The sequence below is a fragment of the Megalops cyprinoides genome, chromosome 5, assembly GCF_013368585.1.
Source record: "Megalops cyprinoides isolate fMegCyp1 chromosome 5, fMegCyp1.pri, whole genome shotgun sequence".
In the NCBI taxonomy this organism is placed as follows: Eukaryota; Metazoa; Chordata; class Actinopteri; order Elopiformes; family Megalopidae; genus Megalops; species Megalops cyprinoides.
In genome coordinates this window covers 18,115,750-18,139,019 of record NC_050587.1, presented here as the reverse complement: position 1 = coordinate 18,139,019, position 23,270 = coordinate 18,115,750, and the positions used below count along the sequence as shown (strand labels likewise).

Genomic DNA, 23,270 nt, shown 5'->3' with positions numbered 1-23,270 from the left:
TGGATAAAATACCTAAAAGGTTCGCTATGTATGTGTACTCTGTCCTCTGATGTCAAGTGAGGAGCAACTTATTAGATACATACTTACTGCCCATATATGTAACCACACGTGCTAGCTTATCTTTTTACACATGGATAGCTAAGTGGCTGCATCGTTAGCCATCTAGTATGGTAGAGCAGCGTGGTGTTTCCCATCGGACCCAGTTTGTTGATGTGCTTTCGGGAAGTTTTGAAAGTGGTTTGAGTGAACGAATCGGGAGCTGAAACGGTACTCCATGGCTGTCCCAGGTTGTTATTTTATCATTATTTCCAAAAACAATGGTGCTTGCTTCAATCATTTATTCAATTACCAGGACGCTATCAGAGATATCTATAAACTAATGTTATCTAACTCTTCTTTAAAACCCAGATCTAGCTAGCGACCTAGAACTACCGAGCTGCCGTTCTAGAATTCTCCATATGTGCGGCATGGAGCGAGCGAACTGGCTATAGCCACAAACTACTGGCTGGGCAAAGCAGCTGGCTTACTTACTTTAATAATCAGATCGCCCGTGTATGAATATTTGTCATACCCTTCTTTGGCACTACGTTGTTTAAGTAGTTCGCCAATTGGCTTCCTAGCTGATGGTAATGTCTATTCCATTAGTCAAGATAGCGAGACCTGATACAGCTTAACGAAAAATACAAGGGAAAGTGTACCTAACTTTAGCTATACATTTAGTTTACGATTAGATAGATAGTAATCTTAGCAGTACAAGTAATTTCAGTTCACATATTCCTCGTGTTATCTGACTAGGTAGCCTTAGCGTTTGCGATTCTGTGCAAAACTGCAAGCAGATTGTTCATGTGTTTGTTCTCCCACTACAGGTCCGAATAAGGATAACATCCGCGCTGGATGCAAGAAGTGTGGCTACCGTAAGAAACCTTTTAACGTTACATATTTTCTCAAGTTTAAGTGTCCACACTGAAATGTGCATATTACTACGGATATTGTATTGTGCGTTTATAAATAAATACATTTTAAAATATGCTATGAATTTTCTGAATCTTGCATTCTTTTCAGTCTTACAGTTTTCAGGAGACTGTATCTCGATATCAACGTGTATATTTATCTTCTTGGTGACTTGTATTACATTACATTTATGTAGCTGAAGCTCTTATCTCGAGCGACTTCCAGCATAAGAGAACAGAAGTGTATCCCTCCAAGTTAAATGAGCAACAGTGTTTGACCAGGCTAACAACACTCCCAGGCCAGTGAGTGCGAGCACAACACCATTCAAGCACTACCGCAAGTTAACTTGTGGTACTAGACAACTTAGAAAACTAAGGGCAGTCAGGTATATACACTACCGCATATCTCAATGTTACTAGATCACAATATCTTTGACAAATAGGAGTGATGTAGGATTTTTATTCCCAATGTTTTTGTTATTCTTGTTTGTTTTGTAATAAATGCATTCTTCAAATTTAAGCAGAAACAAAAGTACAGTTTGAACTGTTATATTGTTGCATTTGCTATTTGTTATTCACCCATGCAAATCTACACCTGCTCATATCTAAAGGGTTTTTCGATATGCTTTGGTATCGGCACACAGCTGCTTCTGGCCTCAGCGCTGTTCTGTTTGTAGCATAGCAATGTACTGTGGACCTGATGTTGGCTAGGGCCTTGTCACACCCAGCGATGTGTTTGTGTCCAACAGCTGGCCACCTGACGTTTGAGTGCAGGAACTTTGTGCGGGTGGACCCGCGGAAGGACATCGTCCTGGACGTCAGCAGCACCAGCAGCGAGGAGAGTGACGAGGAGGAGCAGGACGCTCCGCGCAGTGAACGGCTTCCCAGCCGCAGCAACACCAAGGGTAAGAGTCACAAGGACTGGGTGAGAGCCTGCACTCCATTACTTAACATCCGTCACGTCTTACCCGCGATAAGTGTGTGCTTTTGTACTGAAGAGCTCTCAGTATTCACTCGGATCATTTGTAAAGGTCTATTTTTTGTGGAGCAGCTAGGGTTAAATAGGATATTTTTCATCCGGAGACCCTAATCATTCCTAGGTTTAAATGTGTAAGGCTTTCAGTTGAGAGTATTGCCATGTCACAAATTGATGCTTTCTGGAAGCTGCTGTTTTATCTGATCCAAGAATTTATTCCTACAACCAGTGGGTCCACCAGTATGTTTCTGCTTTGCCCTAGGTTCTGAAGAGGATGCCAGTAAAGGACAGCACAAAAGAAAAAGCAAAGACAAACACAAAAAGATGAGAAAGAGGTAATTTTATTTGACATAACCACAGATCTCCTGCCTTCATAAAATGAGGAGAAAGAAGAGGGTGGTGTGCAATTTCAAAATCTCCCAAAATATGCCCCTATATCAAAGGAACCCTCTTAATATCTTGTGAAATCCCACTAGTTATGTATGTGTAGTCTATACTATACATTTGCATAGTCTACTATATTTGTGTGAAGCCTATGAGTCAGTGCAGGATCTGTGCACTTGATTCTCAGGGAAAAAAGATCTGTAAAGTGCAGTTTTTTTCTGTTTTTTTTTTCTTCTTAAAAAGCTTTTGTCAGAGACAATCTAAGAGGCTGTATCTGTTTTAGAGGATGTTGACATACAGTTGACTCATGTTCGAATATGGCTAGTAGCATCCTTGTTTGTACAAGGACCTTTCATATGCCATTTTATTAGATGCACTTTGTATGAGTAGTTTGGGAGTTGCTCTGGATAAGAGCATCTGCAAAATGACAAAAATCTAAATGTAATATCCCAGACCATTCCATATTCATATCAGTAAAATACCAAGTGTGAGTAGTCTACATGAATGCAAGCAAAATGTACACATGGTACTTTTGAAGCAGAATGCAGCAAATTTTATATGAGTATCTTAAGGAAAGGATGTCTTTTAAGCCATGGTTATCAGCAGTTTGCCTTTTTTAAAATGTTGCACAGCAGAGCAGATGCCAGCCAGACAATCCTCATAAAATATGTCTGTAGTGACAAACTGTTTATTTACTACATTAGAGGAATAAACTTTTAAATGAAAGAAGCTGTACACTTCACAAGCTGGTGAGTAATTAACATTAAAGTGCCTATTGTGAATTCTAATTGTGAAGGGTTCATATTAATTATGTGATAATTTTGCGATCATGTTGTATGTGGTCCGAGGCCTTTTAATGTAGTTTGAACTCAGGAACGTAACATAGAATGGTTATAGCCCCCCTGTTGTCTAATTGTAGCATACATGTATTTGTGTGGGACTTAAGGCTATTTTGTATTTCTTTGATGTCCTGTTACTCTGGATTATTTTTATATGGTTTGCTATTAAATTAGAGACATTTCCCTTTTATGTGCTTTGAAAGAGTGTGGTATGTTCCTGCAATTATGGCCTTAATTTTGTAGCTCTTATAACATACTGAAAGCCTTTTAGTACTGTGTTGTCAGAATGGTCTCAGTCAGTTTGCAAGGGATCTCCTGTGTTGCATCCCCCTGGTCACATGGGATGGCAACACTTACAGATGGCATTGAGGTTCCAAATAGACTTCAAGTGGGCTCTGTCCAGCGGGGCTCTAAGAGCCTCCTTAGAAGGATGCTTTCTGTTTGCATCAACATGGTAGTTTTTTTTTCTTTTCTTCAAAAGGATGACTCATCTGTCGCTTCCACCCTACACATAAATGAATTTAGCCAGGGCTTTTTACAGTGTTGCTCAGTGATCTTTTGACTTATTGGCCATTCTGGTGCAAGGTCATTTAGTCATGCGAAATGTTTTTGAAAGGGCAGTGGAAGGTCCCGAAAGGGTGGCAGGAGTACCTTTATTCTTCGAGCTAGTGGTGTGTATGTTGTCGGTCTGTTCTTATTCCCTTTTCGTAATTTGTAATTGATTTCATGGATCATTCATGGATCATAAAATACCCTGTTAGACACTAACTTTTTCTCATCTGTGCCCTAAATTGCTTTACGATTTCACACAGTTGTCAACCTTTGTAGTTGTTCCAGACCCCCAAGTAGAGACCAATTCGAGGTAGAACATGTGTGAAATATGTCTGTTCACACATTCATATATTATCATCCATATCATCCATATTACAGACAACTAAGGGAAACATTAGCTGTACCACAGTATTTTATTTATGTTGCCATTCATATTGTTTTGAGGGGCATCTACGTAATGTTTAGGGGCCCTTGGACAGCTCTGGGTCACACTATTTAGTGTGTGCCCGAAATGTTCTTTGCTGTGATGTAGGAGGTTTGTCAATTTGGAAGACGGAGCGAACACATAGCTGTCAAGTCTCGTGACAGCTGCAGTTGTAAAACAATAAGTGAAATTACAGGGCAATGTGCAGTCTTTCACAAAGGCACTGTCAAGACACCGTTTCGCACTCCACAGGACTTACTCGTCAAGCGACGAAGAGGACAGGAAGGCAAAGAAACACAAGAGCCACAAGAAGAAAGGCAGAAAGGAAAAGAAAGAGAAGAAGGAGAAACGACACAAGAAAGGGCACAAAAAGAAGGAGAGGCATTCCTCGTCGTCCGACAGCTCCAGCAGCTCCTCGGATAGTGACTGAAGGAGGAGTACTGTGCGGAGTGAGAGCACGCAGAAGACGTCCAGTGCAGCTTTCTGTCCTCAAGAGAGACAATATTGAGGGCTGCATTTTTGTATTTTTTATTTTTTTGTTTTGTTTTGTTTTATTTTTGGACTGGAATCACAAATGACCAATATTGCTGAAATGTACGTAAATCTAAAATCTTACGTCACTGTAAGTATTTGATTTCAGCTAAATTGAGATTTTTGAGGTTTTCTCTCACTGAATTGTGCTCAGCAACAATTGTATTAATTGGTCTTACCAGGAAAGGTTCAGAGCACTGCTTTAATGTATGACAAGTATTCCTTTCCTTGAGGGGTTGGCAGGTTCCTTTATTATTTTATTCCTTTCTGGGAAGGGGAGGGGGAGGGGGGGGGGTCTGTGTTTTGTTTGTTCCCAGGCAATGGCCTGTCTTACAGTCGAGTGAAAGAGTCAAAGTGAATTAAAAAAAGTCCCCAGTGATCGTATCTCTCAAGTCGCGCCTTTAATCTTGATATTCAGATTTGCATAACCCTGGCCCAAAATCCATTTATATTTGTATTTTTATATGAAGAACAATGCAATATACAATCTCTGTAAAATTGGAAATGGTCAGACATTTTGCATTAGAAAATTGTGTTGGATGTGTAGGGGCATTTATTGCTTTACCTTTGTGAGTGCTAAATTTTCATCTTATATTAGCCTTGTTACTGTGAGTCACTTACGTAATAAAATTGGAGTGAATAAGAAAACTACTCTATGAACATACTTGATATTATGACCTTCATAAGCTATATGTGGGTAAAGAAATCTAACCGTTCATTTCTTCTGTAATTCTGAGTGTGTCATTGCTGTAGTGCTTTTTTTTTTAGCTGTGCAGAGTGGATTTTGTTTTCAGATCTGTAATGTGTGCCCACTGAGAATATGTGTATGTCAAGCCTCATTTGCCATCTCTTTTTTACAGTCAGGTTTGTTTCTATACCTCCCACTATGCATAATGCTGTACTGTTACACTGAACATCAGCATTACAATCTTGTACCAAGGCTATGCTGCTCCTTTTTGTTATTTGATATCTTGGCTAATGCAGAGTGACTTTATTCATCTGTTGTAATGCTTTTTAATATTCAAGTGGGTTTCTCTGAATTGGAAGGGGGACTGGGCAAACACGGAAGCTTAGCTGTAATGAGGTCGCACACAAATGCTCACTTAACTCACGGAGATGAACAGCGGGCAGCATTATTGCCAGTATTTGATGTTAGAATGCATCAGTGAATGGCTCAGCACAACATGCCTTTCATCAGAAACCTATGGAATGCATTAATACACTCCTATTGTCTGCATCCAAATTACTTTTAATGTAAAAAAACAACTCTTGCTAACAATGGTGTCTTGATCATACATTATTTCTGATTGTTTACAATGTTGAAAAACATGAGATTTCCTTTGAAAGGCTGTCCCCAATTTATTGTGAAGAACACAAATTCATGACTGTCTGGAAAACTTTATCTCTGGCAACAAAGAACTTCTGCTCAGAAAGTAATTATCAGTAGCTTCCTTTTCATAGCGAAAAGCTTTGAACACGCTTACAACCCAGTGTCACTTCTTATTAGGTAATGCCACCCTGCGATGTTTGGAAATTAAATCATATTGCAAGGTGTTTTCTGTAGGAACTAATTTGGCAGGCAGCATACTATCGGCATTAAATGATGTTACTCTGTTTTCTTTACTAGGTGCTGTTCAGCATGCAGTGTAGGTGCCCACTAATATGGTTTTTTTTCAAGTCTCAAGTGAGACAAATATGGCTCACATACAACAATGTTAATGAAGAATTTTCCCGAGGAATATTCATCAATTGATATGATGTAGTGATGGTATAACAATTAAAGAACTTGTAAGGTATAATGAAAAGGGTTGTTTTTAAATTAGTATTGTTTCAAATCTTGATTAGAGGAGGGTAAAGTGCAATAAAAAGAATTTAGTGGGTATGGAGTCTGAAAGTTTTTGTTTTTTTTTTCACTAGAATTCCAATATTTTTGTTCCCGTGTTTCAGATCCCAGATGTTTCCAGCCATTCGTTAGATGAGGTATCCTAACATTGTAAAGTAACAGTGGTGACTCAGGGGTTATGATTCAGGTGGTAAACATGTTTAGCCATAGTTCACAGAGAGAGGCAACCTGCACATGAACCTGCACATGGCGGCTGAAGTCAGAGGAAAGCATGAGAGCAACACAAAACAGGCTTGGTGGAGGTGGAAACATGCAGTTTGTTTGGATATTTTCTTTTCAAATCGCAAGGTTCACAAACGGCAGCATTAGAGACAGACAGAAACACTTGCTCCTATGTTGTAGAGTCTGGCATATCTATTGTGTGCAGTCAGCACATTGCCAGAAGATTTGGAAAGCTGGAGCTCAGTTCAGTTTGCGTTTCAACAGTTAAATTATTTGCCTTTTTTGTCTGGTGGGAAATCCCAAACAGAACTGCTCCTTTTGTGACATTTTAAAAATACAGAAAATCATAAAATATAGAAGATTTCTTAAAATAGTCTACTGAAACAAAATAGTTTGAGGAACAGATTTTGAAAGCTTCTTTAGTTAAATTTCAGCCCTTCGTTTAGTTATATAACCTTTCAACCATTTTTGCGATCTTACTGGAATTTTGTTAGCATAATAACACCCACACCATGCAAGGCTTTGTGGGTAGGCTTCAGTGTACACTAAGCTGACTCTGTTTATGCAAAAGCAGTCTCAATTGTTAATATCAATAGCTACTGTAGAGTAATTATTCACAATCAAGCTGTCCATGAGGAGATGACAGTTAAAATGACCCCAGAGGGTGAAGTTGACCTTTTAGAAACAAGCACATCAGGGACTGCCCTAAGTACCCTGTTCAATGTGAAGGAGTAACCTGCTGTAAGGCCCTTGTGTGTCACTTAAGAAGGGAGGGTTCGACCATTAAACAGGTCAGATATATCTGTTTACTTTGAACACACAATTGCACCCTCTAAAGCAGACGGTAACAACGTAACGACTCCCCAACTTTTAAAGGATTGTTATTTGAGTGTCGTTTGGGGAGACGTGAGGAGAGCTTCAAGACCCACACGGAAGCACGCATGTTCTCCTGACTTTTACAGTCACAGCAGGCTCTTTGTTCAAAGCGAATTAGCACATCGATCTGCTCACTCAGCCTCATTCTGTTTCTGTCTCTCATAACAATACACACTGCTCTAACGGTTTTAATTACCCTCATAACCTGGCACACTGTTGTTGTTGATTCATACGCCAGCACTTTAAAGCTGTTCCCTTTTCCATTAAATTGCAAATATTGATAACACAGATGATTTCATCAATTTTATTAAGCGTGCCTTCTTGCCTTCTACCCAAATTGCAGTAAAGAGGCATAATTAAACACAGAAAACCAGGAAATGACATTTTCATACAAACAATCACACACATCAGGTGTCACTGGGTCCCACAGATGTCTGGTAACAATAAATACTCTGACACATGCCAGTGTCTTCATTTGAGTTAAAGAATTTGCCCAGATGTATCACAGCTCATCTTCCTTTATATGAATTTCATGTCAGTGCAGAGTTCACACTCTTGAAACTCTACCTGAAATCTATGTTATTCAGATAGCTACACCAAATGCAAGTAAAAGAGAAGTACCTACTGTCTGTTCTCAACAGTGTTTCCTTAATGCAATAAAATAAAATAGAAAAATAGCAAACATTAATTGCACATAATTATTTGACATTTGAGAAAGCACCTACTCATTACTGATCGCTAATCAATTTTACAGAGTAGAACAATCACAGTTTTTCAGGTGTACTCAGGCAGGATTTTTACAGGCACTCCAAAGCTGGGCTGAACTTTAACAAATGTCACTGTCTGCCTTTTTTATAATAGTTGGTGGAGCAGCAAAAGTAAGCTCCCCCAGCTGCTCTTTCAACACTCGTGCGAATGTCTATCTGAAGCTACTTATGTGATCCTCTACATACCTTTGAACTATCTGAGAGGTGATGGGACACCGAGGGTCCATAAACCTGTTGGCAGAGCTCCACTTTGTTGTGCTATGCGCAAACACATAAGAACCAATCAAAAGACTTTGATCTAAATAATCACTGCAATTGGTTCAATGAAGTGAGACCCTGATAACACATGGCTACTCCAATGACATTAGGTTTCATGAAGCCTCACTCCTCCATACATCCATCACGTTAATGGTTGTTGGCAGTTGGCAGTTAATGGTTACTGCAGCTGAGCTTTTCAATAATAACATGTAACTGACAAGGAGGCTGCCATATTTAAAAACCTGTAAACAGTAAATTTTTAAGGTGATTATATGTTTACTTGTTTTGCAGTAAAATGATTGATCTCTTGATTTTTTTCCCACACTTCACAGTACCATTGGCATGATCACATCTCTAAAAAATTTGTAAACTCTTACTGTAATTGGTACATCTATAAAAATGAAAGTGCATATTTTAATTGTATGCACTTTACATTTCCACAGTTACACACACATCCAGACCAGAATAGTAAAAAGGTATAAATATGTGAAAATTATATTGGTAATATAGGTTGTTGAAATGGTTAAAACAAAGCTTTCACAATTCTGCAAACACACCTACAGCTTTGCCTGAGAGCACAAGTGATGATGTGCACAGAGTCCTGCAAATATTCATCTGAAACGTTTGAACAAAGTGGTTTGTTGACAAAAGATCATTGTCATTATCACCCCATAACAAATCTGGTCTTGAATATGTACAAATCTTTCAAATATCCAGTGATCTGTTACTGTCAGTGGTACTCTCACTAGCGCAGTAGGCTGAGCTTTAGCATTGCTCAAATCAGCTGGGTGATTTGTTGAATCAGGTGGTTAGGGGTTAAGTGCCTGTGTGAAGAGATGAGCTATAATTGTATACAAAACAATTAGTAAATGTGGACCTCTAATCTGCCTGATAATATTTGAATATGTTCTCATACTATTTTGTTGTGTTGATATATATGTTGCATGTACAAATCACTCACAGTGATGCTAATTAAAATGGTTAATATTGGTTGCCAAATACATTTACCTGGTAAATTGTTTTCAAGTCAGATGAGATCTATCATAACCCCAAGATAATGTTATGCTCAATAAGAGATTTATATGAGATTTATAATAAGAGATGCTATGAGCAGAGCAAACCATTCATCTGATATTTACAAAGGATCTATTTTAATGTTTATGGATGAACCACTTTATGAAATTTCCATTGTGTCTGAGTCATTTCACTACAGCTGATATTGAGGAAACAAGCTTCTGGAGTTACAAAATGTAGCCTGCGTGGTCTGTGTTTTTCAAGCAGCTCAAACATACACACTGTACTCTTTAAAACTGGTCGGCAGATGCTGTGCAGTCAGTGATAATGGAAAGGCAGTATGACACCCTTTTGCACTTTCAGGAACTGCAAAAGCCAGCTGATCCGAGGATAAACAAATGCCCTTACGCAAACCTCCACGTTGTGGTAATCATCTCTGTGAAGATGTTCCAAAGACATTTGGTGGCATGGACTTACTTCCGTGGCAGTGAATGAAAAATGAAGTGAGGTCGTGGGATTTTTTTGGGGTTATATGCTTGTAATCTCCACTGGTTTGACAGTGACTGACGCATTCTCCTGAAGTGCGTTCCCTGTTCTGGGTGAAGTACCCTCTCTCTCTGTGATTAGCTGATCTGTGGCCCCGTTCTTCATCATATTCCCCTTTGAAGCTGCAAACATACATATGAAACAAAAATACATTAGATTTTTTTCTTGTTGCACATCCCAGTGCCTGTTTACTCAATAGAAAGGCTGTCTGAAGCAGTCCATGAGACCCAGTTTTATGCTGTATACTGTATTATGTGAAAAACAGTTAGAGGCTGGCACAGTTAAGTTTTCCTTGTGCTGTCATTTATTTATGTCCCAGATTTCCTTCCTTTGATGCCGTGACATAAATTAAATTTGACTGAACCAAACAAACCTGTTTTTGGAGATAACCCACAGAACTGACAGAGGTGAAATATCCTTGCTTATGATGGGATTTTCTTTTTTTCCGAATGCAGTATTGTGCGTGGGCTGAATGTAACCTTAACATATTGTTTTTTCTCACTGAAGTGCTATCCAGAGAATGTGTGTGACATAAATGATCAAACAGACACACAGGCCAGTAATTAAAGCAGTCAATAAAATCATTTGAACAAATCAACCATCATTGTTCCTTGCTAGAAAAAAAAAACACATGGAATCCATTGAGCGACTGCGTCCATGATTTTAATATCAGAAAACAGCTACCTGCATAATACTGGGTTCAGTCACACTTTGCCTTGGTCCCAATATCCATTTCAATAGCTCACCTCCGCAGTAAGTCACAAAATTGGGAGCTACACCAACTATGAGCATTGTGATTATATGATTAATGCTAGTTGTGTTTATGTAGAGTGTGTAAATCCTGTTTTCATCCATGTTTTATGTCACGTGCAACAAGGCAAATTTGCCTACTGATGTCAGTCACTCCTCAGAAGTCATTATAGACTCTTTATACCTGGGTCTTTGGCCTGTAAACCACTGGCTATAGCAAATATTGATAATATGAGATACATGGCACATTGGGTTACCGCTTGTTAGTAGAACAGATAATCAAGCAAACCTTTACTTATGGAGCTGTCAATGGCGTGTAACTTGAGTCCTGTGTCCGGCCGCTGTGGCTTGGTGTGGAGAAACAGAAAGCAGAGCACACAGACGCTGATGACAAAGGCCAGGAGGACAAGTGCAGCGATCCCTAGTCCAACCAAGGCTCCGATGCTGGAACAAGGGCATGAGAGAACCTTGAAACGATTCTTCTGTCAGAGCCTTTCATTTCTGGTCTTGGCCCTGAATGTTGCTTTTTGTTCCACCCTGAGCTTTTCGGTCTCCGCGCTGATGGAGCCGTTAATTTGATACCACAGTGTCTGCCATCCTAGACCCTGCCCCTTGCTGCTGCCCCTGTTGATTTTTCCCCCATTTTCCCCCATCATTTTAAACACTTCCATTTAACAACACAAAAACAAACAGCTATGGTATTGAAGCGATGATCTGTATAAATCTGTTTACCTAAATTGAACTGCTTTTCTTGCATGAACTGCAAAGTAATTTCGAGGCAGCATATACAATTGATTGGATATAACTGGCTCTTGAGAACTGATTTTTGACACATACATGCTGAAGTGGTGGCACTTATTTTACATGAAAGTGCCTTCCATTTACATATATCCATATTTCCATTTACATATATAGTAGCAATGTTTTTGTGTTGTCCTTCTTCTTCAGTCCCATTCTGTTTTTTTGCAGTGTTCTGCCTTTGAAATTGTCTGAATCTAAATGGTTAAAATATGTACAGATTATCTACTATATAATCAAATATTCAAATGGTCAAAAAGAAGAGGATAAAAACTGAAAGGATTTTGTTGATGATAAAAATGACATTCCTATAAAACACCAAGAATCCCATTGTGCTCTCTTTCATGATACAAAACAAAATTGTCTTACTTTACTTGTCTCATTTTTAGAGACCAGTATGACACAAATCTAAATCCATATTCCTCCTCCTGTTTTCTCAATCTGCAAAGTCTGCCTTGACAATCTGCTGTTAAAAGAGCAATTCACTCACCTCAAGGTCCACATGTACGCATGCTTGTAGGGGAAGTAGTTTCCGGGCTCACTGCAGCAGTACTTCATGTCCTCGAACCCGCAGCAGTAGGCCAGCTCTGGGCTGTCGGGGTCCGGAGGGCAGGTGAAGCGCTCCACAAACTGTATGTCTGCGCTGTAGTACCCCTCGCATACGTGGGTCTCGGCCATCCTGAGCTGGTGGTCCTGACTGAGGCGGCGGTGGGGAGGGGTGGGTGCGTGTATAACAGGAGGGCTGAGGAAAAACCAGCGCGCCGCTCTCTCTCTCTCTCCTGCCTCACGCACCGGCATGTGCAGCCAGATGGATTTATCTCCAGCGGGGGCACAGAGCAGGGAGGAGGGCTGGTGCGCTGACATCAGAGAGGTGGGCTCCCGTGTCAACGCCGGCTCTCTCCCTCTCCACATGTGCACAGCTGAGTTCTGCTCTCCCTAAAGTGCCATTCATCCTGCTTGCTGGATTGATAAAATATATATATATATATTTTTGCGCTGTTACACGTCATTTACAGGCATTTCCATGCATGGGGCTCGTAAGGGAGGGTACATTTTGACCTGGTTCTGATTAGGAGTTCCATGCAATGCTGGGGCATTGGAAATGTTTAGGACTGGTCATAGTAGTACTGCTATTACCTCAACAGATAAATTATTGATGAGCTGAGAGGATGCCAGATTCAGTCCATGTAGCTTCTGGGGACAGGGTGTGTTTGTTATTGCTCACTGGAAAGAGGTCACATCATTCCCCCCAGATATACAATGAGGGATTAAGAAGCAATACCACATCAGCAAGTGATCACATGGTATCTATTAACATCTTGTCATTCACATATAGTGGTTGTGCCAGAGTCAGAGTTTCCTTCATGATCCATTTGATTTTGTCACTCTGAACAATTCACAAACAAAAGTTACTCTGCTGCTCTTCCCATTGAATAGTATATCTTTGCATTATATATCCCATTGTTATTAGGTATTTTCCTTACAGGCATGGGCTTGAAATATACAAAATAATATCTATTTTGAATATATGTATGTTTTAATTGCATGCACAATGAAGATAAAATATGAAGATCTGATATTCAACAAAGGTAGGTAATTACACATTAAGGTATTGAAATGTTATCTACAACTCTTTATGCTAATACCACTCTCTGTCACACTCATATTTTACAAAAGCAGAAAAAGATTTCATTTCATTACAACAGTGACACTTTGAATTCCAGCAATAATGTGAGGCAGTGTGCAGCAGATTGACGTATTAACGTATGTCCATATCATATTTTCAAGACCTGCTTTGATGGATCTTTATTTAGTACGTTGAGTACAATTGAGCAAATTAACATGACAGATGAAATATCTGAAGCAAAGTGTAACGTCCTTTAACAATTGGATGGCACTGATTTATTAAAAGCCTTTAGTCGACCGTTGCCAAAGCAGCACGGACTCAACTCACGGACTTAATTATGACTAAATGAGAGTAACAACAATGTTGACACGCATCCTGACTCACGCTGACTCTGGTAAATACCTGACCTAACAACAGCACTAGAACACAGGTGCAGGAATACGGTTGCTGAGATGAGTATTAGAGAGTGAGCGGCAAAGAGAGCGAGGGTGCAGCGTGACTGACCTCCGGTGGAGATGCCATAAGTACGGAAACTACAGTATGTGGTAGTGCTCTCTGCGCACAGGGCTCTCTCCCTCTGCGGGTCCTCTGACGAGGCGCGGCGCCCGGACAAAATACAGAGGGGTGAACTTGCAGTCCACGTTGGGCGCAAAACGTCATATCTTAAAAAAACTTAATAAATACTTTGTAGACATCCGGATATAAGGATACAACTGGGGGTGCATTGAGGTCCGTTTGGGGGTGCAGTGCACCCCTAAGCACCCCCATAGCGCCGGCCCTGCCTCTGACTAACGTTACCGTTTAAACCAATATCTTCAACCATGTTGAATTTTGCAGATCACAGAAACTGAGAGGGATTCGTTTTTTTTTTACACATGAATTACCATTACAACCGAAAAGCTCTTCCTCAGTGCATTAATTCATAGGTGCCTAACTCAACTGCATGCAAATGAGTTTGTTCTGAATCGTGTTTTAATATAAACTTTATTGTAATATCTTAATAAAAGTTTGGGTTTATCTTATTATTGAATAGACTCAAATATTTTATTGTTTATTGTATATTTGGATATTTGCACTGTTAGATATCCCTTCCTAAGTATTTCGTATGCTGTCACCGGGTAAGTTCTATAAATGTAGTTAAGCTGTGTATTATTCAGCGTGTTCCTGGTATACTGATTACCAAAACATCGCTGGTGAGGTGTACGTATCGCTGCCTAGCATGGTTTACACGAGGATCAAACATTTGGGGTCCAAGGAGGGAAAGACATGCGCAATGAAGGATGCCCCTGCTCACTTCCTACTTTACTACGTTACCCTCCCACCTTTCCAGTTCGCCCTACGCTTCCAAGCGGCGTTGGTTACATTCTCCGCCTTTTCTTATTGATGTGCGAGAAGACCAATGAAAGTTCACCCCGCAAGAGCGGCGCTGCTTACGCTGAGATCGCGACCATCGGCTTGAGTTTGAAACAGAAAATCATGGCGTCTGAAACAAGCAGCACAGAACTGAAGAGGAAATTGGATGTGGATGAAGACAACGGGGGCGACGCTGGAGAGGATGAATGGGTTGGACCGATGCCCAGTGAAGCTACGCATTCAAAGAAGAGAAAAGGCAAATGCTATCTTCTGGCGTTCCACAGCTACATTAACGTTAGGCAGCCAGTGCTCGTTGTTGTAGTTTTGCTAACTCGTGTAATCTAACTATTTTAGCAAGCGAGCCGGTCTCTTACCTGCCAATGAGTTACTGCTAGCACAAGTTTTATGGTGTCACTTAAGTTAATCACAATGTTTTAGATCCAGCTAGTATTTTATTAAGCCATAGCCAAGCTAGCTAGGAAACGAAAAATATATAAAATGTCACACTGCAATATCAAAATGTTTTCCTTATTGCCCACCTAGTTAGACAAAGTAGCTAGTTATCTAGCTAGCTGTATTAAATAGTCTCCACTGTTCCTCTGTTTCCGACAGTTCTGGAGTATGAACGTGTATACCTGGACAACCTTCCCTCCGCAGCCATGTATGAACGGAGCTACATGCACAGAGACGTTATCACGCACATTGTCTGCTCTAAGTGGGTGCTTAACTACTTCTGTTTACATCACTAGCATGCTGGTACTTTGCAGAAATGTAATTTTCAGTAACTGGATAATTGTCATTAAACAAATGTCATCAGTAAACGGGAAATTTGTAAAAGTAGACCAGGTAACATATGAGATTTGGTCTAAGAAAATACAACACCAAAGATGACCTAATTGGGTATGGGTTCCTTTGTCGTTATGATTGATAACGTACACGTTCAGAGTTTGTTGAAAATCTGAAAGTGTGTAAATGCTAAAAAAAAATAATAATAATAATAATAATTTTGCACGGTGTTTGGCGGAGTACACTTTGTTGAGCCTCTGCTATGTTTGTAGAAGCCCTGCCAGTTTGTGGTTTTCTTTTGGGAAGAGAAATACTGAGGGGTTTTTTTTGTTTTGTTTTGTTACTCTTCTCAATTCGCAGAACGGATTTCATCATCACAGCCAGTCAGGATGGCCATGTCAAGTTCTGGAAGAAGAAAGAGGACGAGGGAATTGAATTTGTGAAACATTTTCGAAGCCACCTTGGTGTGTTTTTTTTCTGTCTGGATGTAGCTTATTTGGCAACCTGGCCTCATGGAATCGTAGCTTAGTATTGCTGACAACATGGTTGTGATATCTTGATTGGCTTGGCTGTACAGAGACATATATACATGGAGGGTTTACATCATTGCATTGAAGTACTGCAACTGTGAAAGGCTATACAAAGATGTAGTAACACCGATTTCACCAAATTTTACAGCAGTACATATCATCAAAATCATGCAGACTATAGAGTAGTAATAATGCCTGAAAGAACAGTAAGTAGAGACATTTTTCTTCCTTTGTGTATACTGATGTCTTCAGCTTTCCAGCGGCTGTACAAGCTGACCCAAATTGGTTGTTTTTCACACATTTGAAATTTCCTCCCTCCCATCAGGGGTGACTGAATGCATTTCAGTCAGCGCAGAGGGTGCACTGTTTTGCTCAGTAGGGGATGACCAGGCCATGAAAGTGTTTGATGTTGTCAACTTCGACATGATCAACATGCTCAAGCTGGGGTAAAGTGATCTCTTTTGCTTCCTGCATTTCGTTTTGGAACGATTAACTGGAAACGTAGGGGGGTGAGGGTGTATGGTTATTTTACATTACAGGCATTTAGCAGACACTACAGAGTGACTTACACAGGTTACAATTTTCACCTTATCCATTTACACAGCTGGATATTTACTGATGCAATTGTGGGTTAAGTACCTTGCCCAAGGGTACAGCAGCAGTGCCCCAGCAGGGACTTGAACCGGCAACCTTTTGGTTATGAGGCCTGATCCTTATTGCTGCCCTGTTTATTGTGTATGCAGAGCAGTTAGAATTGGTTTCAGAGAATGGGATTTGCTTTGGCTGTGGGAGTGAGAAGTCTACTATATATTTGGTGGGTTCCTGAAAGCAAAACTGAAGGGATCTCTGTTTCTGATTCAGCTTCCACCCTGGCCAGTGCGAATGGATCTACAATCCGGGCGATGCGATCTCCACGGTGGCATGCTCAGAAAAATCAACTGGAAAGATCTTTGTGTATGACGGAAGGGGAGACAACAACCCGCTCCACACGTTCGATAAGATGCACTCCGCCCCCCTGTCCCAAATCCGACTGAACCCGCGCTTTCGGGTCATCGTCTCCGCAGACAAGGCGGGCATGCTGGAGTATTGGACCGGCCTTCCAAACGAATTCAAGTTCCCCAGACACGTCGACTGGGAATTCAAGACGGACACGGACTTGTATGAGTTTGCCAAGTGCAAAACTTATCCCGTCAGCCTGGCCTTCTCGCCCGACGGCAAGAAAATGGCCACCATTGCCTCAGACAGGAAAGTGAGGATTTTCCGCTTCCTTTCAGGGAAGCTGATGAGAGTGTTCGATGAATCGCTGACAGTAAGTTTTTTACTTGACCCACATTACAGACTTGGAACCCGCTGTAAGAGGAGAATGCTGTCTTTCTATTGTATATAATTTTATGTAAACAGTTTTCAGAGCATATGAGCTGTAATCAGTGTTGTTCTTTTTAGTCCAAATATTTGTTAAATTAATCCAGGAAGAGGTGCTGTTGTGCTTATTTTAAAACGTACTTCTGTAAATCACTTAAAAATGGCCACTTAAAGATGGTGTTCAGAATGCTTAGATACAACTTCAAACCAGGAAAGCCAGGAGGTTTCTGCTTGGCTATTAGATGGTCATTCATGACCTACCTGGACATAAACATTATAATGTTTAGTTGTTTAAGATAAGGATTTAAAGATGTGTGCTTGATGTAAAGGCATGTGCTTGACTGAGGTACTTTGCCTCAAAATGTCCCCCACCAGCTATCACACTTGCTGATTCTGGGCTCTTGTGTCCTCTCAGATGTTCACAGAACTGCAGCAGATGCGGCAGCAGTTGCCTGACATGGAGTTTGGCCGCAGGATGGCCGTGGAGAGGGAGCTGGAGAAGATTGATGGCATTAGGCTGACAAACATTGTCTTTGATGAGACGGGACATTTCGTCCTCTACGGAACCATGCTGGGCATAAAGGTCATTAATGTGGAAACCAACAGGTACTGGAAACCACTGACAGAGTATAACTGGTATTTGTCTCTTTTCTCCATAATATAGATTTTTACTGTGTCTCCATGTCACATCTTTGGCCCCATCCTTTAATGAGAAAACAGATGGCATTGGAATTCAAGGGTTTTAATTTTTCTATACCGTATGTGTCATTTTATAATCGCCACTATTTTAGAAGGAAACGGCTGAAACTATTTCAGTGAATTTCAGATGCTTCAGTATTTACTCTTATTGAAATGGACACAAACCTCAGTGAAGCAAAAAAAGTTCAAAGATGGAATTACTAGTAACAAATATTAACTCAATATTAAGAAACCAAATATTGGACAATTCTAGTGGATTTCTTTTTCAAACAAAAGCGCTGGCTGTATACACAAATAAAAGCACAACCACCATTCAGCCAGACCTTCAGATATGTAAACAGTAGATGCTGGGAGTGAGTTATGAAAAAAACAGTATGGTACATACAATGTAGAAAAACCCAAGAGCACCAAGTCCAGCTCCACTCACACATGTGCCTTGCATTCATATTTCACTCACTCATATGTATTAAAAGGGAAGTACATTAGCGCTGCAGGGTGGAATGACTGCCTGAACCACTCTCTAGCTCATCTTTGTGCAACGAAAGGACCACTCACTCAGTGTGCTGTTGAGATGCTGGTTAGAGCTGGAGAATGGAGGGGTGTTTTGTCTCTGATTGTTTACTTCGAGCAGCACATGGGCTGAAAGTGTTTTGCAAATAATTCTTGACCACCTGCTTTCATCATGTTACCCATCGTAACATCTTGCTACAGGTACTAAAGGTACCCTGTACTTGCTTGGTCTTTCATTCACTAAACATCTGCTTTGGGTCTTGGCTGCCAAGTCCAGCTTATTGATGACTAACATGGACATTTGTCGGTTACCACAATGTCTACATCAGTGATACAAATGGAAATTGTGACCATTTGCTGCTCTTTTTTCTTCCTAAAAAAATAACTTTTGGGGGGTCAACCTGTCTGTCATTGCATGTCCCTGGGGGATTATGGGAGCCTGAGTCTTGTGTTTCTCACGCAGGTGCGTTCGGATCCTGGGAAAGCAGGAGAACATCCGTGTGGTTCAGCTCAGCCTGTTCCAGGGCGTCGCCAAGGCCACCCAGGCCGTGCAGACCATCGAGATGAAGGCCTCGGACAATCCGGCCCTGCAGATCACCGAGCCGGACCCCACCATCTTCTGCACGGCCTTCAAGAAGAACCGCTTCTACCTGGTGTGTGCCGGCAATCCGGACCACCCACAACTGGACCCAGGGGCTATACGCTGCTTTTAGCATCCCTTGTAAAGGGTTTTTGGCTGAGGGCCCAAGGCCACTCGAAAGCCACTTGTACCGTGACTGTTGTTAGATGAGTCATGCCACACAGGTGTGCAGGACAGTGGCATTTGTCAGTACCTTCCTTACTCATGTTCTTGAAAAGCGCTGCCAAGTGAGCCGGATCACAGAAGCTGTGTGTATCATTGATGTAAGGAAACACAGTCCATTAGATGGACTGTGAGGTTTCATAAACCTCTTAATGGTTGGGGCTACCCTGTGCTATCAGTCACTGACTTAGGTAGACCCGTCAAAAGACCTTGTTCTCCATAGTAATGCACTTGTTCAGCTTAAGTCACTGATAACGTGATGGCGCCACTTATTTTTCGGGTTTGTGAAGCCTGAGTCTGCCATAACTGCTGCTGGGTATTCAGCTCCTACTGCATTACCCCATTCTACTGCCTGACTGTCCCTCTATCTGATTGTTTGACGTCTTCCATCACTTTCCCTCTCTCATCTGTGTGCTGGTCACAGTTTACCAAGAGGGAGCCTGAAGACACGAAGAGTGCAGACTCGGACAGGGACATCTTCAACGAGAAGCCTTCGAAGGAGGAGGTCATGGCCGCCACGCAGGCCGAGGGCCCGAAGAGGGTGTCAGACAGCGCCATCATCCACACGACCATGGGGGACATTCACATCAAACTCTTCCCCGTCGAGTACGTAGGCACCAGGCTGGCTTCAGTCCTGGAAAGCCTTGAAAGATCATCATTGCCTCATGTGGCGCTTATTTAATATGTGCATCTCGCCAGTTTTTTTTCCCTTGTAGGATATTGAGCATTTTGCTCTTATTTCATGAGTATATTATGAAATGTGAGTATATTTCATAACACTATAGCAGTCTTACATTTTTGTGTCTTTCCTCACACTCAGATGCCCAAAAACTGTGGAGAACTTCTGCGTTCACAGTAGGAATGGCTATTACAACGGTCACATATTCCACCGCGTCATCAAGGTATGGCGTTCAGCCGTGCGATGTAATGTAAACACAGGACTATGTTTGGAGAGCTCCTTGGGCTGAGCAGATGTGCCACCTGCATCTCTTCCGTGCAGGGCTTTATGATCCAGACAGGAGACCCCACTGGCACCGGGATGGGAGGGGAGAGCATCTGGGGCGGGGAGTTCGAGGACGAGTTCCATGCTACGCTGAGGCACGACCGCCCCTACACCCTAAGCATGGCCAACGGCGGACCTGGCACCAACGGCTCCCAGTTCTTCATCACCGTCGTCCCAACCGTAAGACCATTCTCTTAGATTATATTGAACTGTGTGTTGATATCGGGGCCTTCCAACAGTGGTTGAGCAAAACAGTCATGTTTGATTTGTCTAATCAAAGCATTTAGGTTGGTGTTAGAATTTAGTCTTCAGAACGTCACTGGGTGATACATTATTATCAGCCCTATAACTGGTAATGATAATTGTTCTCGGGCAATCTCTAAAATTAGACTGGGACTCCACAAAGGTTAGTGAACTTCAGTTGATGAAATCTTTAGTTTAAAATGCTGCAGTGGTCATTTCATTCAAACCATTGCCCCTCTTCTCTGTCCATTCATTTATAGCCATGGCTGGACAACAAGCATACAGTGTTTGGGAGGAGTACGAAAGGAATGGAAGTTGTTCAGAGGATCTCCAATGTGAAAGTCAATCCAAAAACCGATAAGCCCTATGAAGACATCAGTATTATAAACATAACTATCAAGTAATGAAAAATATTGGACTGTATTTTTACACAACTCTCATGGCATTTTTAAGCTGAATTTCCAATGTAAAGAATGAAAATGTAAAAGCCAAACTTCAGTTGTTTCTGTCCTTTTAATCTGTAGTAAATATTGTTTCCTATAGTGTGTCTCCTTCCATTCAGGGTAAACCAGTTAAAGTAATACGTGTAATTAACTGCTGTCAAACGGTCTTCATGTTCATCAGTTGTTTATTTAATAGCATAACGTTAATTATGAATGGTATACAAAAGCAGTGATGTTCACAAGTTAACAAATGTTTGGATGTGCACTGTGCTTTGATGAATTCACAGAAGTTATGCCAATGATGGAACATTATTCACAAACTGACATGGAAAATTATCCTGTTAGAGAAGGGGAACTAAATTCATACATGCTCTTTAAATAGGTACAAGTATTAAACATTACATAGCAATGATGTTGAAGGACGATAGTATTAACTCAAACCAACATTTTGTTTGAATTTCTTAGAAAAAGCAAAACGTTTCCTCAGTACAATGCACTCAGAAGACCTACTAGTATAACCTTGTAGCAAACACAAATTTGACTAATTTCTATGACAACAACCTAAAATGAAAAGTAGGGCTGGGACAAACGCATCAGTCGACTGGATTCCTTAACCTGTCAATGCACAAAGTATAAATACCCATTTCTAAAAATGGATCCGGTATTTGCTTGTGAAAAGAATAATCTGCTTTTTGAGAACACTACACAAATCTTTAAAATTTCCATGCAGTATTTCTACCATTTGTTTAAAATGAGAGTAAGTGCAGGCAGAGATATTATGCCTCTCCATCCTTGCACAAATGTTTGTTTCTGGAAAAACGCCAGCGGTAACCTGTGTCGCATGAACTGAAAAAGTTCATTGAATAAGCAGATATTTGTATCTTAAATGTGTGCTTCGTGGTGTTCTTTGGGGAATGGATGGCTGAGATGAACACATCCAAAGAGGTCAGACTGATGGATCACAAGTTTTGTTTAGAAAGGGTTAATATCCTACACACAGCTCGCCAGCAAGATGGCTGCAGTTGTCTATTCATTTAGACAACTAAACTGCGAGCTGTAAAGCTAATTTACAGTAGTCGCTATAACCGAATTTGTTTCTGACTTTGGCATTAACCCATTCTACAATCTAGTAAGATATCTAAAATTGTTAGTAATTTACTATGAAACTAGTCCTGCAATTTTTGCAAGTTTTGTCTCGCGATATGGAAGTGGCAAGTTTGTTACTGTATATACCAAATAAAATGCATTTAGTATTATTGATTTTCTTCGGCGTCAAAAATGAATTGGGCATCAACAAATCATTTTTTTTCAGACCACAAAGCACAGAGGGAGAAATGCCTAAATCCCAGCCCTAAGTATGTAACGTCGGTTATATAGTTACACACAATCTAGTTCGGCATGAAGTGCTGATAACAGCAGTTTATACAGCAGTTGGTCACAGTTCTGTGATAGACAGATTCAAACCACAAGTCCCATAGTCCACAGCATGGTTGTTGTTTGTCCATTTTAGCATGAATCCTAAGGAGACATATCACTGAACAGGAGGCCAGTGCGTCCAATGCACTCACAATTTAACACACTCCTCAAAACAGGAGGTGGGGGCACTGCCATAAACACTACTTGTCCATTTAATGTTCACAGCTACCAGGTTCCTCCTTCAACTCTCTCAAGGAATTTTACTATATACAAAAAAAGTATTAAAACAGAAGGCTTCTCAGGAAACTACATTTTTTGTACCAGCTGAGATATCCCTGGGCACCAGCCCGGTGATGGCTGGATTACCTCTCCCCTAGTGCACCAGTTTAAGACTAAAATTTTGGCTAAATCAAAATCTTGACCCACCTTCTAAATTGTAAACGACTCTATTGGTGGTTTAATTTAAGGAGAGAACCAACTGCCTTTGCACAACTTAAAAAAAAAAACACACAAATGATGGTTGTAATTACTAGTAATTATCAAACTGGTGGGTCAAAATTTGATTGCAGCCCAAGTCCAAGATAGAGAATGTATACACTGATTCATGCTCCAGATAAGTGCCGCCAATTTTCAGACTGTGGGGAAGAAACGGACTGTAGCAAAAGCTACTGGTTAATTGGTTACACTGATGACAAACTCCAATCAGCAATCCTTTACACTGGACAGAGCAACGGCCTGCAGGCACTTATGATCATGACATGCCAGA

The 23,270-nt window shown here is 40.8% G+C and overlaps 3 protein-coding genes across 3 annotated transcripts; 2 read left to right on the top strand and 1 right to left on the bottom strand.

Annotated features, from left to right (window-relative positions):
* The first annotated feature begins 222 nt into the window (after positions 1–222).
* Positions 223–4,607, top strand: srek1ip1 (SREK1-interacting protein 1). Its single transcript, XM_036529438.1, has 5 exons — positions 223–287; positions 867–914; positions 1,700–1,855; positions 2,189–2,261; positions 4,378–4,607. Exons 1-5 carry the CDS (start codon positions 275–277, stop codon positions 4,553–4,555), a joined length of 468 nt encoding a protein of 155 aa, XP_036385331.1. The 5' UTR covers positions 223–274; the 3' UTR covers positions 4,556–4,607.
* Positions 4,608–10,164: 5,557 nt separating this feature from the next.
* Positions 10,165–12,411, bottom strand: LOC118777668 (protein shisa-like-2B). The gene is made up of 3 exons (XM_036528774.1): positions 12,221–12,411; positions 11,222–11,376; positions 10,165–10,304 (listed from the first exon to the last, which is right to left on the bottom strand). Exons 1-3 carry the CDS (start codon positions 12,406–12,408, stop codon positions 10,165–10,167), a joined length of 483 nt encoding a protein of 160 aa, XP_036384667.1. The 5' UTR covers positions 12,409–12,411.
* A 2,411-nt stretch (positions 12,412–14,822) lies between these two features.
* ppwd1 (peptidylprolyl isomerase domain and WD repeat containing 1) lies at positions 14,823–21,081 on the top strand. The gene is made up of 11 exons (XM_036529389.1): positions 14,823–14,966; positions 15,323–15,425; positions 15,857–15,960; positions 16,352–16,472; positions 16,888–17,335; positions 17,804–17,994; positions 19,061–19,250; positions 19,824–20,005; positions 20,220–20,301; positions 20,400–20,582; positions 20,906–21,081. Exons 1-11 carry the CDS (start codon positions 14,834–14,836, stop codon positions 21,047–21,049), a joined length of 1,881 nt encoding a protein of 626 aa, XP_036385282.1. The 5' UTR covers positions 14,823–14,833; the 3' UTR covers positions 21,050–21,081.
* The last annotated feature ends 2,189 nt before the right edge of the window (positions 21,082–23,270 follow it).

Bases quoted from the DNA above. Each gene is read 5' to 3' on its own strand.
- LOC118777668 (XM_036528774.1), bottom strand. From the start codon at position 12,408: ATGGCCGAGACCCACGTATGCGAGGGGTACTACAGCGCAGACATACAG. The intron at 11,377-12,220 runs GTGAGTGAATTG...CCCTTGTTCCAG, and splicing joins GCGTACATGTGGACCTTGAG to CATCGGAGCCTTGGTTGGAC. The intron at 10,305-11,221 runs GTTTGCTTGATT...GTATGTTTGCAG, and splicing joins TGACAGCTCCATAAGTAAAG to CTTCAAAGGGGAATATGATG.
- ppwd1 (XM_036529389.1), top strand. From the start codon at position 14,834: ATGGCGTCTGAAACAAGCAGCACAGAACTGAAGAGGAAATTGGATGTG. The intron at 15,426-15,856 runs GTGGGTGCTTAA...CTCAATTCGCAG, and splicing joins ACGCACATTGTCTGCTCTAA to AACGGATTTCATCATCACAG. The intron at 20,583-20,905 runs GTAAGACCATTC...ATTCATTTATAG, and splicing joins TCATCACCGTCGTCCCAACC to CCATGGCTGGACAACAAGCA.
- srek1ip1 (XM_036529438.1), top strand. The intron at 915-1,699 runs GTAAGAAACCTT...TGTGTCCAACAG, and splicing joins ATGCAAGAAGTGTGGCTACC to CTGGCCACCTGACGTTTGAG. The intron at 2,262-4,377 runs GTAATTTTATTT...CGCACTCCACAG, and splicing joins CACAAAAAGATGAGAAAGAG to GACTTACTCGTCAAGCGACG.